Source organism: Cynocephalus volans, chromosome 5, assembly GCF_027409185.1.
Source record: "Cynocephalus volans isolate mCynVol1 chromosome 5, mCynVol1.pri, whole genome shotgun sequence".
NCBI lineage: Eukaryota > Metazoa > Chordata > Mammalia > Dermoptera > Cynocephalidae > Cynocephalus > Cynocephalus volans.
Window position 1 is genome coordinate 158,362,217 of NC_084464.1, and position 15,675 is coordinate 158,377,891.

The 15,675-nt window shown below is 36.1% G+C and overlaps 1 protein-coding gene across 1 annotated transcript in view; it reads right to left on the reverse strand.

Moving 5' to 3' along the window:
- The window catches only part of PLG (plasminogen), a 45,976-nt gene that overhangs the window by 19,453 nt on the left and 10,848 nt on the right, over positions 1-15,675 (reverse strand). Inside the window, exons 6-10 of the mRNA XM_063097873.1 lie at positions 15,319-15,439; positions 13,585-13,703; positions 12,162-12,324; positions 11,527-11,672; positions 8,491-8,650 (exon numbers count right to left, since the gene is read on the reverse strand). Of these exons, the coding sequence (XP_062953943.1) occupies positions 8,491-8,650; positions 11,527-11,672; positions 12,162-12,324; positions 13,585-13,703; positions 15,319-15,439 (709 nt within the window). The remainder of the gene's footprint in view (positions 1-8,490; positions 8,651-11,526; positions 11,673-12,161; positions 12,325-13,584; positions 13,704-15,318; positions 15,440-15,675) is intronic.

Consider the following 15,675-nt stretch of genomic DNA (forward strand, 5'->3'; position numbering starts at 1 on the left):
GTCTATTGTACCATAGATGAGTGACAGTCTCCCGCCCAGGCCTAAGACATGAGGAGGGTGGCCAGGGGATTTCCACGCAACTGGGTGTGTTCAAAGCTTAGCATTTGAAACAGAATCCTGCTCTCTTTTTTAGTTACGGTATACTTTACACATAGTGCAATTGCGGATCGTAAATGTAGTTGGGTGATTCTGACGAACACACACACCTGTGTAACCCACACTTGTATCATGATGTAGAACATTTCCACCACCCCAGAAGCTCCGTCAGTCTCTGTTACACCCACCCATCCCCAGAGGCAACTACTATTGATTTCTTTCATCATAAATCAGCTTTGCCTCTTCAAGAACCTCATAGAAATGGACTGATACAGAATACACACTTTCGTATCTAGTTTCTTTCTTTATTATAATATTTTTAAGTTTCATCCCTACTATTTGAGAGTATCAGTATCTTGTTCCTTTTTATGGCTGAGTGGTATCCCATTGTATAAATGGACTGAAAACTATTTGTTTTCTTATTGACAGACACTCAAGTTGTTTACAGCTTGGGGTTATGATAAATTAAGCTGCTGTGAATATTCTTACAGATTTATTTGTGAACTTATGGTTTCATTTCCTTAGGGTAAATATTGGGAATAGAATTGCAGGTTTGTAAAGCAGATGCATGTTTATTTAACTCAATAAGAAATCATAAGACTGATTACCAGAGTGGTTGTACGTTTTACATTGCAGCCAGCGTGTATGAGAGTTGCACATCCTTGCTCCACATCCCTGACACCACTTATCGTTTTCTGCCTTTTTAATACTAGCCACTTCCATCGGGTGGTTGGGGGTGTCTGACTATAGTTACAATTCTTATTTCTTTGATGGCTAAGACACTGAGCATTTTTTCCACATGTTTATTGGCCATTTGTACATCTTTCCCCATGCAAATGCCTGTACAAGTCTGTTGCCTGTTTTTACCAAGTTGTTTATCCTCTTATTCGCAAGTGGAAGGAATGTTTATATATCCTGGAGATAAGCCATTTGTCAGTATATGGACTGAAAGTATTTTTCTCCCAGTCTGGGACTTGCCTATTTCTTTTCTTAACAATGACTTGGTGAGCAGAGGTTTTCATTTTATGAAAGCCCAGATTATAATTTTTTTTCTTTTATAGTTAGTGTTTTCTGGGCCCTGCCTAAAAAAAAATTGGCCTTACCCAAGGTTATGAAAATATTCCTTTATGTTTTTTTCCTATTTTTATATTTCAGCTTTGGTTTTGGCTTTTATATTTAGGTCTAAGAGCTATCTCAAATTAATTTGAGGTCAAAAGTAGAAATCAAAGTTTGTTTTTGTTTTTGTTTTCTATATAAATATCCAATTGTTCTGGAACCATTTTGGAAAAGATTTTCTTTCTCAATTGAATTACTTTACCACCTGTATTGAAAATCAATTGATCATAGATATGTAGGTCTGTTTCTGGACCATCCCTTTTTATGTTTTTGTGCCTTTTTACCAATACCAGTAGTGTCTTGACTACTGTAACTTTATAAATCTTTATATCAGGGTAGGGAAGTCCTCCTACTTAGTTCTTTTTAAAGAATGCCTTGTGATTCTAGACCTTTGAATATAAATTTTATCACTTTAAAAAAAAAAAAACGGCTGGAATTTTGCTTGGATATGAGTTAAATCCAAAGATCAATTTGGTGAGAATTGATATAGTCTTTTAATCCATAAACATGGTAAGCTTTATTTAGATCTTTTAAATTTTTTTCCCAACAACATTTTTGTAGTATACAGTGTACAGTTCTTGTGTAATACTGTGTTAAATTTATCACTACATATTTTGCAATTTTGATACGATTAGTGATATTGTTTTTACATTTTTATTTTTCAATTGATCATAGCTAGTACATACAATAAAATTAATTTTTACATATTGACCTTTCAATATGTACTTTTGTATTCTTCAGTCTTGCAAAGTTCACTTATCAGTCTTTAAGACTGTCTGTATCCATTAATCAAGTTTTCTGTAATAAAGACAATTTTACTTCTTCCCTTTATTTATTTTCTCTTCTTTTTCTTTCTTCTTTCTTTCTTTTCTTTTGGTCTTACTGCAGTAACTGGTACGATTGCAGTAAAATGCTGACTAGAAGTACTGAGAGCAAACATCTTTTTCTTTTTCCCAATCTTAGAGAGAAAGCATTAGTCTTTCGTCATTAATATGATGTCAGCTGGAGGTTTTTTTCTAAATGCCCTTGATGAGGTTAAAGAAGTTCTCATTTATTCCTAGTTTGCTAAGGCTTTTTATCATGGATGAGTGTTAAATTTTGTCAAATTGTCTTTTGCATCTACTGATATAATCATATGATTTGTAACTTTTATTCTGTTAACATGTTGGGTTACATTGATTGTTTTGCAGATGTTAAAACTACCTTGCATTATGGAACAGAAGTCCCATGTATTTGTCTTTCTGTGCCTGACTTACTTCATTTAACATTATGGTTTCCAGTTCCATCCATGCTGCTGCAAATGATAGGATATCATTTCTTTTTATAGCTGTATAGTATTCTATTTTATATTTATAACCACAGTTTTTTAATTCATTCATCTGTTGACGAGCATTTAGGTTGACTCCATCTCTTGGTTATTGTGAATAATGCTGAGATGAACGTGGGAGTGCAGGGGTCTTTTTTATATATTGGTTTCATTTCCTTTGTGTATATACCCAGTAGCAGGATAGTTGAATCATAAGGTAGATCTATTTTTAGTTTTCTGAGGAACTTCCCTACTGGTTTCCACAATGCCTGTACCAATTTACATTCCCCCCAACAATGTAGGAGGGTTCCCTTTTCTCCTCATCCTAGCCAGCATTTGTTATTTTCTGTCTTGTTGATAAATAGCCACTCCAGCTGGGGTTAGATGATGTCTCATTATGGTTTTAATTTGCATTTTCCTGATGATTAGTGATTTTAAGCATTTTTTCATGTGCTTGTTGGCCATTTGTATACCTTCTTTTGAGAAATGTCTGTTCGAGTCTTTTGCCCATTTTTTAATTGGGTTATTTGGTTTTTTGCTGTTGAGCTGTTTGAGTTCCTTACATATTCTGGATACTAGCCCCTTGTCTGACATGTAGTTTGCAACACTTTCTCCGATTCTGTAGGTTGTCTTATCTTTTCACTTTGTTGATAGTGTCCCTCCCTTGCTGTGCAGAAGCTTTTCAGTTTGATGTAGTCCCATTTGTGTATTTTTGCTTTAGTTGCCTTTGTACCTCATATAGTGCTTCCCCTGCATTTTCTGCTAGTAATTTCATAGTTTCAGGTCTTAAATTTAGTTCTTTAATCCATCTCAAGTTGATATTTGTGTACGGTGAGAGATAGGGGTCTAGTTTCAAACATCTGCATGTGGACATCCAGTTTTCCAACCACCATTTTTTGAAGAGGCTGTCCTTTCCCCTCTGTATATTCTTGGTACCTTTGTCGAAAATCAGTTGGCTGTAAGCGTGTGGGTCTATTTACAGGCCCCCTATTCTGTCCCATTTGTCTATTCGTCTATTTCTATGCCAGTATGATGTTGTTTGGGTTACTCTAGCTTTATAGTGTATTTTGAAGTCAGGAAGTGTGATGCCTCCAACTTTGCTCCTTTTTTTCAAAATTGCTTTCACTGTATGGGGGGGGTCTTTTGTGGTTCCATACAAATTTAAGATTGTTTTTTCTATATCTGTGAAGAATGTCATTGGTATTTTGATAGCGATTGTGTTGAATGTGTAGATTACTTTGGGTAAAATGGACGTTTTGATGATGTTAATTCTTCCAAACCAAGAACATAGGATATCTTTGTATCTGAGTATTTCTGTCCTCACTCATTAAGTTAAGAAGTGTTCCTCCTCCTCTATTTTCTGCAGGAGATTGTGAAGGTATTATTTCCTCATTAAATACCTGATAAAATTTACCAGTGAAGCCATCTGAGCCTGGAGTTTTCTCTGTGGGAGTTTTTAAATTTTTAATATGTATTAATGTATCAGTGAATATATACATGTATTTTCTTTAAGATATCAGACTGTTTAGAAATTCAATTTACTCAGCATCTGATTTGCTTGTTTTTTTCTAAGAAATTATTTCATATCATCTAAGTTATTGAATTTATTAACATAAAGTTGTTCTTAACATTTTCTTATTATCTTTTAATATCTATAGGATTCGTAGTGATGCCTCCTTTCCTCTTTTATTCCTGATGTTGATGATTGTGGTCTCTGTGTGATTAGGTTAGCCAGAGGTTTATCAATTATATTAATTTTTTCAAAGAACTGAATTTGTTTCATTGATTTATTCAATTGTTTGTCTATTTCCTTTTACATTGATTTCCATTTATTTTTATTATTTCCTTCCTTCTGATCACCTTGGGTTTTATTTGCTTTTCCTTTTCTAGATTCTTAAGTTGCTATCTTGGATCAACAGTTCTCAAAGTTTTTGTTTGCAGGACCTCTTTACACTCTTAAGAGTATTAAGGATCACAAAGAGCTTTAGGTTTTGTGTTATATCCTGTGAATATTTAATGCATTAGAAACTAAAACTGAGAATTTTAAAAAACACAAGACTACACAGTCACACATTCTGCTAGCCATCAGAGAGATGATGTCATCACACATTAGGCAGCCTGTGGAAGACTCCACTGTACTCTTATGAGAAAATGAAAGCGAAAGGGGCAAATAAAATGATTTTTAAGAAGTTGAAAGTATCTTAACCTCATAGACTTTCTGAAGGGGTCTCAAGAATCCCCAAATTTCTCCATACCACACTTTGAAACTGCTGTTTTAAATTATTGATTTTTAAATGTTTCTATTTTCTAATAAAATAATTTAAAGTTATGAAACCCTAAATAATTAGTTGCATCCCAAAAGTTTTGATCTATTGTGATTTTATCATTATTCAGTTGAAAATATTTCTAAATTCCATTGTGATTTCATCTTTGACTCATGGATTATTTAGAAATGTGTTGTTTAATTTCCAAATATATGGGAATTTCCCAAATTGTTTATGTATGTCTCATTTAATTTTGTTGTGGTCAGAAAATATACTCTGTATTATTTTAATCCTTTCTAATATATTGAGACTTTTTTTTAAGGCCGAGTATATAGTACACCTTGGTGAATGCTCCATGTGCTCTTGAATGTTATTCTGTAGTTGTACATAGTGTTAAATATATTGGTATTTTCCTTTAAAACTTCTATATCCTTTCTGATTTTTTGCCTACTTGTTCTATTATACTTTGTTTTGAGAGGATTTATAACTGTTCTGAGGGGTGAGAAAATCTCCAACTATAACTGTGGGCTTATCTACTTCTCTATTTAGTTCTGTCATATTTTGCTTCCTTTATCTGAAGCTCTGTCATTAGAGTGCAACATATTTAGCATTGTTATGTCTTGGTGGATAAATCATTTTTAATTATGAAATGTCCTTTTTATCTCTGGTATTATTTCTTGTCCTGAAATCTAGTTTGTCTGACATTAGCATAACCATTCCAGCTTTCCTTTGACTTTTGTCTTCATGATATATCATTTTCCATACTTTGGTTTTTAACCTATGTATTTACATTTAAAGAGCATCTATTGTAAAGAGAACATAATTGGACCTCTATTTTCATTCAGTTTGACAATCTCTGCCTTTTAATTGAAGTGTTTAATTCTTTAAGTTTAATATATTTATGATGTGATTTAGTTTAAGTCTACAATAATGCTATGTATTTTGTTTGTACCATATCTTCTTTATTCTTTTTTATTCCTTTTCTTCCTTCTTTTGGATTAATTGAATATTTTTATTATTGTCTATTTCTCTAAGTGTAAATTTGTGTGATTGCTCTAGGATTTTCAATATCCCTTTTTAACCCATCATGTTCAACAATGTATTAATGTTACATAAATTCATGAATAATTTAAGAAACTTACAACTGTATATTTTCATTAATTCCCCACATTATTTATTTGACTGTTTTTATAATGTTACTTTTTCATGTTAAAATAACAATAGATTATTATTATTTTGCTGCAAGTAGTCAATTATCTTTTAAAGAAATTAAGAAATTAGATAAGTAAAAGTCTTGTATGTTTACATTCATATTTACTATTTCCAGTGTTCTTCATTACCTAGCATAGACTCAAGTTTTCATCTGGTATTCTTCTGCATAAATAGCTTTCTTTAACATCTTTTATAGTATAGACCTGCTTGTGGAAAGTTCTTTCAGTTTTTTGCTTGTTTTTCTTTTGTGTGGTGGTGCAGAATATGTCTTTATTTAACATTTATTTTCAAAGTATGTTTTCTTGGACATAGAGATCTAAGTTTATAGTGGGTTTTTTTTTTTTTTCTTTTTATCACTTTAAAGATGTTATTCCATTGTTTCTGGCTTGCATAGTTTCTGATGAGAAGGCATCAGTCATTTTTATTACCGTCTGTCTATATCAATGTATTTTTTTCCTCTAGTTTCTTATGAAATTTTTCTTTTTGTCTTCAGTTTTTGACAATTTAATTATGATGTACCTAAGTATATCATACAGTTTTACTCTTTAAAATTTTACTTCTGATTCATTGAGCTTCTCTGTGAGTTTATAATTTTCTTCACATTTGGAAAACTTTTAGTTATCATTGCTTCATGTATTTTTTCTGTCCCAATATCTCTCCTCTCTTTCTGGAACTTGCTTTACACATATATTAGATCTTTTGATATTTTTATAGAGGTCCTTGAGTCTCTGTGTGTTTTTTATAGTCCTTTGTTTTACCACTGCACTGCAGTTTGTACTCTTTGTATTGCATTATTTTCTAGTTAACTTTTTCTTCTGTAATGTCTAAACTGATGGTCTAAGACCATCTGGTGAGTTTTTTTGTTTTTTATTCAAGGTATGTATTTTTTTTAGCTTTTTACTTTCCATTTGGTTTTTTCATAATTTTCCTTTCTCTTGATATTATTTGTTTCATTTTTGTTCATATTTTCCTTGAGATCCTCGAACATATTTACAATATATTTTTAAGACTTTTTGCCAATTTTATTATTTCTATTATTTCTGGGTCTGTCTTTATTGATTGATTTTTACCCTGGTTATGGATCACATTTAATACTTTTTGTATGTCTAGTAAACTTTTTAATTTATGCCCAGTATTGTGAATGCCACATTACTGAACAACTTGATTTTGTTGTTTACCTCTAAAGAGTGTTGAGTTTTCTTCTGGCAGGCAGTCAATTTACTTGAAAATCATTTTGATCTTTTTAAGCATTTAGGCTTTGCTAGGGTGTTTCTAGGAATACATTAACCCTACTCCTAAAGTATGGCTTTTCTGGGTCTCTACTGAATGCTCAAGATGTTCAATGATCTCTCCTCTCTGGCTAGTCAGAACTCAAATACCTCCCAGAGCTGCATGAGTTCTGTTATCTTTATTTAGCTCACCACTCCCTTGCAGCTGTTTTTCCCCAGGAGTTTCTTGTCCTACTTTCTTTGTGGAATCTCTCCCTGCTCATGTGCACCTTGATATTCAGCCAAAGACTTGAGGGGACCTCTGCATATTCCTGAAGAACTCTTCTGTCCACATATTCTTTCTCATTATTGCCCAACTCAGAAAGTCTCAGTTGCTTCAGCAATCCCAAACTCCAGTCTCTCTCCTCACTTCAGCAAGTCTGCCATGGTCTGCTTTGGCTCTATGTCCTTGCACTTCAGTCCAGGAAGTGTCTCCAGGAAGAAAACCAGAGTAATTACTGGGTGGATCTCATTTGTTTTTCTTTCTAAAAGGTCTCAGTCCTGTGCTGCCTATTGTACATCATGAGAAAAGATTTTCCATGTATGTTACAGTCACTTTTGGCAGAAAGGCTGGTCTGGCCAGACCCAGTCTTTTGTCCATCTACTTATCCACTTTACCTTTCAGCATTTATACACTTGCTTACTTTCGTCTGCTTTCCTGCATTTGCTCTTTATGTTCTGGAAACCCATAACCCTTCAGACCACTATAGCTCAGGACCCAGTGTGTCTGTGCAGGTCAAATTTTATATATATGTAATATAAAATATAAAATATAAATATGTATTTATGTAATATAAATGTTTACATTTATATTTTATATATTTATGAATATATTACATAAATATAATTTATGTATTTATAAATATATTATATATTGCACAACTTTTTAAATCCAAGACATAAATGGCAAATACAAGCTTCATTTCAGGGATTAGAGGTTGGAATGACAGAGAGCACATTGACCTTTACTGTGTGTTGTGGAACGGTACTCTTTCTAAGCTTTTGGTCATTTGTTCTCCTGAACTTTCCACTAGTGTGACCTCACCACCTCGATATACCCGCTGCTTCCTCACAAGTACTCAGGAAGACAATCAGCCTATAACTCCTCTTCCCTCAGACCCTTTGCTCAAAAGCAAAGAAGTCCTAAGAAGTTAGCTTCAATCACGGCTCCACTAACAGAAATTTAAGTTGGTTGTTGCTCCTCTTATCATTAGAATCAAAGACATACGCATTTGGGTAGTTTTCCGGTGTCTTCCCATGTCGGTGTGGTGTCATTGACGACCAAGACTGACATTTCTTTCCTGTGATAGTGGTGGATGATGTGCCTCGATAACTCTGTCCGTCACCCTGGTAGCACTCCTGGACCACAGGGGTTTGCTCAGGTGGTGCTGAAATTAAAATAGAAGAAATAAAGCTGACCAATGACCGGAACTGAGAAATATGTAAAGTAATTTTTCGACACAAACGGTACAGTAGTCTCTGGGAATTACCACTGCTCTTTTTTCCATGTTGACAGGCAGATAGACTTGGGAAAATTAAAAAAACAAAAAAAACCCCAATAGATTCATAGAACCTTAATGATCTAACATTTCTTAGAAATATTCAACTTAAAACTCAGGGAAAAAATAAACAGGTCAGAATGCTTATAATTGGAAATTGCACTCATGGGCAAGCTCTTTTTTATGAATCTCTACTGGGTGATCACGGGTGAATAACCGGGCAGGAGACCAACCAGAAGGAGATGCATTCAGTGGTGTAGGCTGTAGATGGTGACTGGCTGTCAGTGTGGGACAGAAATGAAACCCTTGCACATTTCTCCAAACCATTTGCTCATGCAAAGCCAAAGCCTCAAGTTTCTGGGGATCAAGGCAGGAAGTGGTTCTGTATCTAGGACTGTAGGCAAAGGTCCATGGCTTCTCAGGAGTGGTAATGGCAAAAATATTATTCCCCTGGAGGAAGAACAGGAAATCTTCTTGTGTCCAGGATCCTGAACTGACATAAAGAAAAAGTCTACTACTCTTCCACTCAAGACCTATCACAGATACAAGTTCCATGGGAAGGAGGGTTAAGACTGCTGAGAAATCACTACCTTCAAAGCCTAGGTTGCAGAGCCTGCCTAAGACTGAGGGCAGACCAGGGCAATAGAACATTTGCCTACTTGCACCAAAAACCTAATATTATGTAACAAGAAACAGCAGCTGGTCACTAGGGTCAGATGAAGTGTATAAAAAGATCCCCTCTGTGGCACAGGCATGCAGTGACTGCTGAAAGCTGAGAATGGGTTAGAAACACTGAGAAAACTCTTTGGCACTCTTTGGTCATGGCAGTGCATCACTGGAGGAATGTAAAGCCTGTGATGCACCGAAGGTAAAGATAGCAGTAACAAAGCCCAATTCAGTTCAACTGCTGACTAGGTAGACTCAATTACCCACATGATGTACTGATGAAAGAAGAGGGATGCTCGTTTCAAAATATGAATAATCTTTACTGCAGTCTTTACTGTTCTTCTATTCATAATGTTCAGCATATGATAAAAAAAGTACAAGACACACTAAAACAAGCTAAGGAAAAAAAGGCCACTTTTGAGTAATAAGGCAATCAACAGAGTTAGACTCAGAGATGGCTTCATCTGGAAACTATCACATTAGGACTGTAATGTAACCATGATTAATTTGTTGAAAGATCTTGCGGTAAAGGTGGACAATATGCATGGATAGATGGAGAGTTTCAGCAAAGAGACGGAAACTATAAAAGAGTAAAATGGAAATGGTAGAAACAAAAACCACTATATCAGAGATGATGAATTCCTCTAATGGGCTGTTTAACAGGCTGGACACATTGAGGAAATAATCAGTGAACTTGAAAATAGGTTAATAGAAATTATCCAAGCTGACACACAAGAGGGAAAAAAAAAAGTGAGTGGGAAAAAAGCGGAGTAAGCATGCAAGAGTTACAAGACAATATGAAATGGTCTAACATTTGGGTACTTGGAGCCCAAAATGGAGAATAGAAAGCGAGAGAAGGAAAAAAAAGAAATATTTGAATAAGTAATGGCTGAGAATTTTGCAAAGATGATGAAAATCAACAATCCACAAATCTAAGCTCAGAAAATCCCAAGAATAAATAAAATAAAATAAAACAGATACATCTAGACACACCATAGTCGAACTTCTGAAAAATAAAGATGAGAGAAGGTCTTAAAGGCAGCCAGAGAAAAGATAAATATTGAATACATGGAAATAAAGATAAGTTTCTAGTGAGAAACTATTCAAGACAGAAGAAATTTATAACATAAAAGAAGTAAGCTTCTATTAGAGAGAACAACAGTCCGACATCTTGGGAGGGAAGAAATAAAAGTATAATGTAAGGCTTTTATAGTATACATCAACTAGAATATTATTATTTGAAAGTGGAATGCGATAAATTAAAGATGCATATCATAGTTTTCAGGGAAAATACTAAAACCATTATAAATTGGTTTAGCTAACAGGTAAATATTGGAGATAAAAGAACATCATAAATATACTTAATTCAAATTAAAACAGAGAAAGATGAAAAAAGAGTAAAGTTCAAATATGACAAAGAGAGGTAACCAACTTTATGGTAGATTTAAATGTAACCATATTAACAATTACATGAATGCCAATTGTTTAAACATCTCAATAAAAAAGCTGAGAAAAAGATATATCATACAAATACTAGTTAAAATAGGGCTGCAAAGCTTATATTCATATCAGCAAAAATAGACTTCAGAACAAGGAATATTCCCAGAGATAAGAAGAGACATTACATAATAATAAAGGGATAATTTCATCAAGAAGACTTAACAATCCTAAATGTGTATGTGCCTAACAACAGAGCTTCAAAATATATAAAGCAAACAGTTAAAAACAAAAGGAGAAATAGACTAATCTACAGTTAAAATTGAACGTTTCACCATTTATCCCTCAGTAATCAGTGGAAAAGGAGACAGAACATTAGTAAGGATACAGAAGAACACCACTAACAACCAATTTATCCCAGTTGACCTTAGAGAACACTCTACCCAATAAAAGCAGAGGTCATATTCTTTTCAAGAGCACATGAAATGTTCACCAAGATGACTATATTCTGAACCATTAAACAAACCTCAACAAACATAAAATCATTGAAATCTTACAGAGCATGTTCCCTGACCACAACAGAATTACACTACACAATGACTGAAGTATAAAATTAAGGGGGACGTCTGGGCCCTCGGAAGGCTCTCATGGCCCTTTCTTACCTGTGGTGTACAGATGATCCGTGGACACTAGAGAGGTCCCACAGGATGGTACCTTGCAGTATTCCCACCTCACATCACTGTTGGTCGTATAGCACCATGGAGCTGTTTCTCCATCAGGGTTACGACAGTAGTTTTCATCCAAACCTCTGAAAAAAAAAAAGGAACCGTGAGTTTGGCTTTCCAAAAAGACCAAATACACAAGGTGCGCACATCCTTGTTAACAGTGATATTGGAAACATATCTAGCTAATATCTAGAATTATACACATTGAATAACAGGTGACAGTGTTACAGAGTAGTGGTTCTCAAACCTTGTGTGCATTGAATGAAGGGCTTGTTAAAACATACTATGGGGACCCACACCAGAGTTTCTGATTTAGTAGGTTTGGAGCAGGGCCCAAGAATTTGCATTTTTAATAAATTTCTGGTGATGCTAATGCTGCTGGTCCGGAGAAACACACCTTGAGAATAACTGTTGTAAGAAAAACAGTCCTGAATTTTACTTCCCTTGCATATGACTTGATCAGAATATGGACTTTAATCCTGGGTTCCCTATGGTAACTAAAACTAAGGCAAAGTCAGTGGGATTTCACATTCCATAGCAGCAGAGAGGGAAGGAGACTGGAGGGGACTCACTTGCAGGGAAAATTTTCCGGTGTCCTGTTGTGCTTGTGTGGGGTCTGTTCACTCCAGCGCTGACAGGTATGCCCAGATACGGTGACGGCCACCTTCCCTCGGTAGCTTTCACCTCTTCCCTTCAGGCACTGGTGTGTTGGACCAGAAGATGGTGGTGGTGTTGCTTGAATGGAGAAAATAAATTATGATTATTGATTTTTTTTTTTTTTACCTCTGCCTTTGTTCTTCCAGCTGGTAATTTGGTACCTCAAACCAACCTGGATATTGTTTTTAAATGAAGAATGCACAGATAGATGTTACGGAAAGACGAATGCAGGGTGCTTCGACCTGTCTTCTCTGCTGCTCAGCCTAGCTTGGAATTTGGTGTTTGAAAACTGTTTAGCATTGTCAAAAGAAATCAGTTTGGCAGAATCTATGTCTATGAAACCATTCATTGGGGAACTCCTCCAGGGATAGACTTTTGAAGTCAACACTTCATTAGTCTTCTCTGCTCCCTTCATCGTAGGTGGTAAGCATTAACATGTATCACCCCCCTCCCAAATGCTTATGTATGCCAATGATCCAAGCTCCTTTGTGAAGAATAAATTATTCGCTGAGTTACAATTCAATGAATTACAACTGAATGACACCGAATATTCCACAAAGCTAAACAGAGAAAAGAGTCCATGGAAAGAAGGCAAAAAATATCTCCAAGAAAAAGTGTGTGCATCCAGAAATCAGACATTCTCAAAAAGAAAAAGAAAGAAGACAAAATGGGAAACTGATGCTCATAAAAAGGGAGAATCCCTAAGGAATTTGGCTTCCCAAAGGACGACTGTCAGAGCCCAGGAGGGGAAGCCAGTCCCCATTGCATCCTTTTGAACTTTTAATGACTGTCTTTGTCTAAACTTTTAGTCCCTTGTTTCAAATTCTCAAAGAAGGAAAATACTTTGTAATTGTTTCTTTCACATCACTTCTCCCAGGTCTGCCATTTCATCCTGTCCTCCTGGGCTCTCTTCCCCAACTGCTCCCCAAGTTGGACACATTGAAAAACTGGACATCCTCAGACACTCCTTATATACAAAACAACAGTTAAAAAGAACGCTAGTTGATAATGAAATCCATGGACCACAGAGCATGGGTCTAATGTCCCTTTAGTACAGAGTAAAGTGGAATACCAGAGATAACACCCAAGAACCTACAGTTAAGTGCAATCATAAGAAGCAGAAGTCTGATTGGGAAAAAAACCAAAAACACATGATAAATGGATGCTCTAATCAATTACCTACAGTAACCAATAAATCATTTTCAAAGAGCAATAACTTCCCACAGGACTTATAGGCCACTTTTTGGGTTGCACTTAGGCACTGATTTATATTTTCTTCTTGATTCCAAGAGCAGAGCAGGTCAGGATCTGGCAGTGATGAGCATGAGCCATACTTACTGCAGCGGGGAATGTTACAGAACTCCCAGCGTTTGCTGAGATCCTTGGTGAAACACCATGGTCGGGGCTCCCCATCAGGGTTACGACAGTAATTCATCTTCAAGTTCTTGTTTGGAAATCTGAATGGGCAAGAAGGATTTCCATAGCATTGAACGTGTACGTTTACAGATGAGCATCTTTTCAAGTGAGCAAACATTGAGCACCTGCTGTGTGCTAGGCACCCAAGGAGGTAATAAAAAATGGCAATCTAGAAAGAAAGGTTAGTGCAGTATTGCAAAGACTCTTTTTCTAAAGGTTTGCATGTGTAAAAATCACTGGACAGGATTAGTGACCTTATCACTTTGGCCATCTGGAAATTTGATGTAGGCAAACTCCAGTTATTCCACTGCAAATAACAGCAATTTTCTTTTTCTTTTCTTTCCTTTTCTTTTTTGGCAGCTGGCTGGTACAGGGATCTGAAACCTTGACCTTGGGGTTGTAAGGCAGTGCTTTAACCAACTGAGTTAACCAGCCAGCCCTATAGCAATTTTAAAAATACAAAGTGCTCACTGCCTAAAGGCAGTCATCTAGTACATAATACAGGAAGAAATTGGCGCCGTCCTATCTAAAAGGACTGGTCCTTCTGGTCGACTAGTCTCTGGTCCTACTAGCCTTGAAGCTTCAAGAAACTGAGAAGCAGCAGCTGTGCTCCTGTGAGCACCTCACTGTACAGCATGGTCCTCAGCGGGGACCCAGTGGCTTTGCTGGTAGATGAGCCATGCCTGGTGGCCTCTGGGCTTATTTCACCCCCTCTTTGAGACAGTAAGTGCTCAGCCAGGACATAAGGAGCAGCCAGCCGTGGGTTAAGCACTTTTCTCTCTGGTTTCCTGGAAGTGCATTTACCTAGTTTGGGGTCTTGAGGCCTTTACTGTATTTCTCCTTTGAGGGAAAATGGCAAAAGTTGTGTCTTAAGCTAACTGTTCGGAATGGGAGGTGCCAAAACCAGTGCAGTTGTTTTTCACAGTGAAGCTGTGTCTTAGCCTCATTTCTATAGTTCTTGCAAGCCCTTTTATGGTCCCACAGTCATCACAGAATGAAGAAAAAGTCCAGACCAGCTACAGAGTGGGAGAGGTTTTCCAGTGAGACATAGAATCCTCATAAAACCTTACTCTAAGAATCATTGTTACTTTCTAGAGCAGGAACACTAATTTCTATTTTAAGTTTATGGTCCCCTTTGAGAATTTGGTGGAAGTTATGAATTCTTTTCCCAGAAAAATGTACCCATATAAGTAACACGTAAAACATTGGGGGATTTACAAAATCCCTGAGGTTTGCTCATATAGATCATAGGTTGGGAAGCTCTCAATCTCATTGGTATAGATGGAAACAAAAAGAAAGGTGTAAAGAGAAGAGGGAGATATTTGGAAAATACACAAGCAAGATATATCTGCATTTCTCACATTTTAATTTGTGTGCCATCAGCTAAGGTTGGGATTATAATGCAAATTCAGAATCAGAGTTTGAGATTCTGCATTTCTAACAAACTGTCAAGTGATATCCCTGCCACCGGTCCACAGAGTGCATTTTGAGTAGCAAAAATGTATTCTTCACTTGCAGTCTAGTGAGAGGATGACAGCTTTGAAATTCAAAAACATCAGTGTTCACTTCTGGAGGAATGCTAAAATATCTAAATGGTACATGTCTGATGGAGCTGCAGAGTCTTCAACACTGAACGTTTTCCCCAGAGAGACTTACTTGGAAGGAATGTATCCATGAGCGTGTGGGCTCTGAGAGTCCCAGGCCTGGCATTCAAGTCCAGACATGGTCCTGGAAATTTTGCCCTCGTAAGTTTCTCCACTGCAATGCATGCATTCATCTGGGCAGAGTGGGGAAGAAGGAAGGAGAGGAAGAAAGAAACTGACACAGATGAAGCAACACAGAGAGCAAAATGAGAATCCTACCAGAAATGTCCCAAATACCACTGCCACTTATTCATATGTAATTCCCAACAATCACTTGGCAATAAAATTGGCAATAAATGTTCAGAAATTTTTAATACAACCCAAGATGTCATTCTTTTTTTCAAATGGTAAAATTAGCACATTTTGGTCA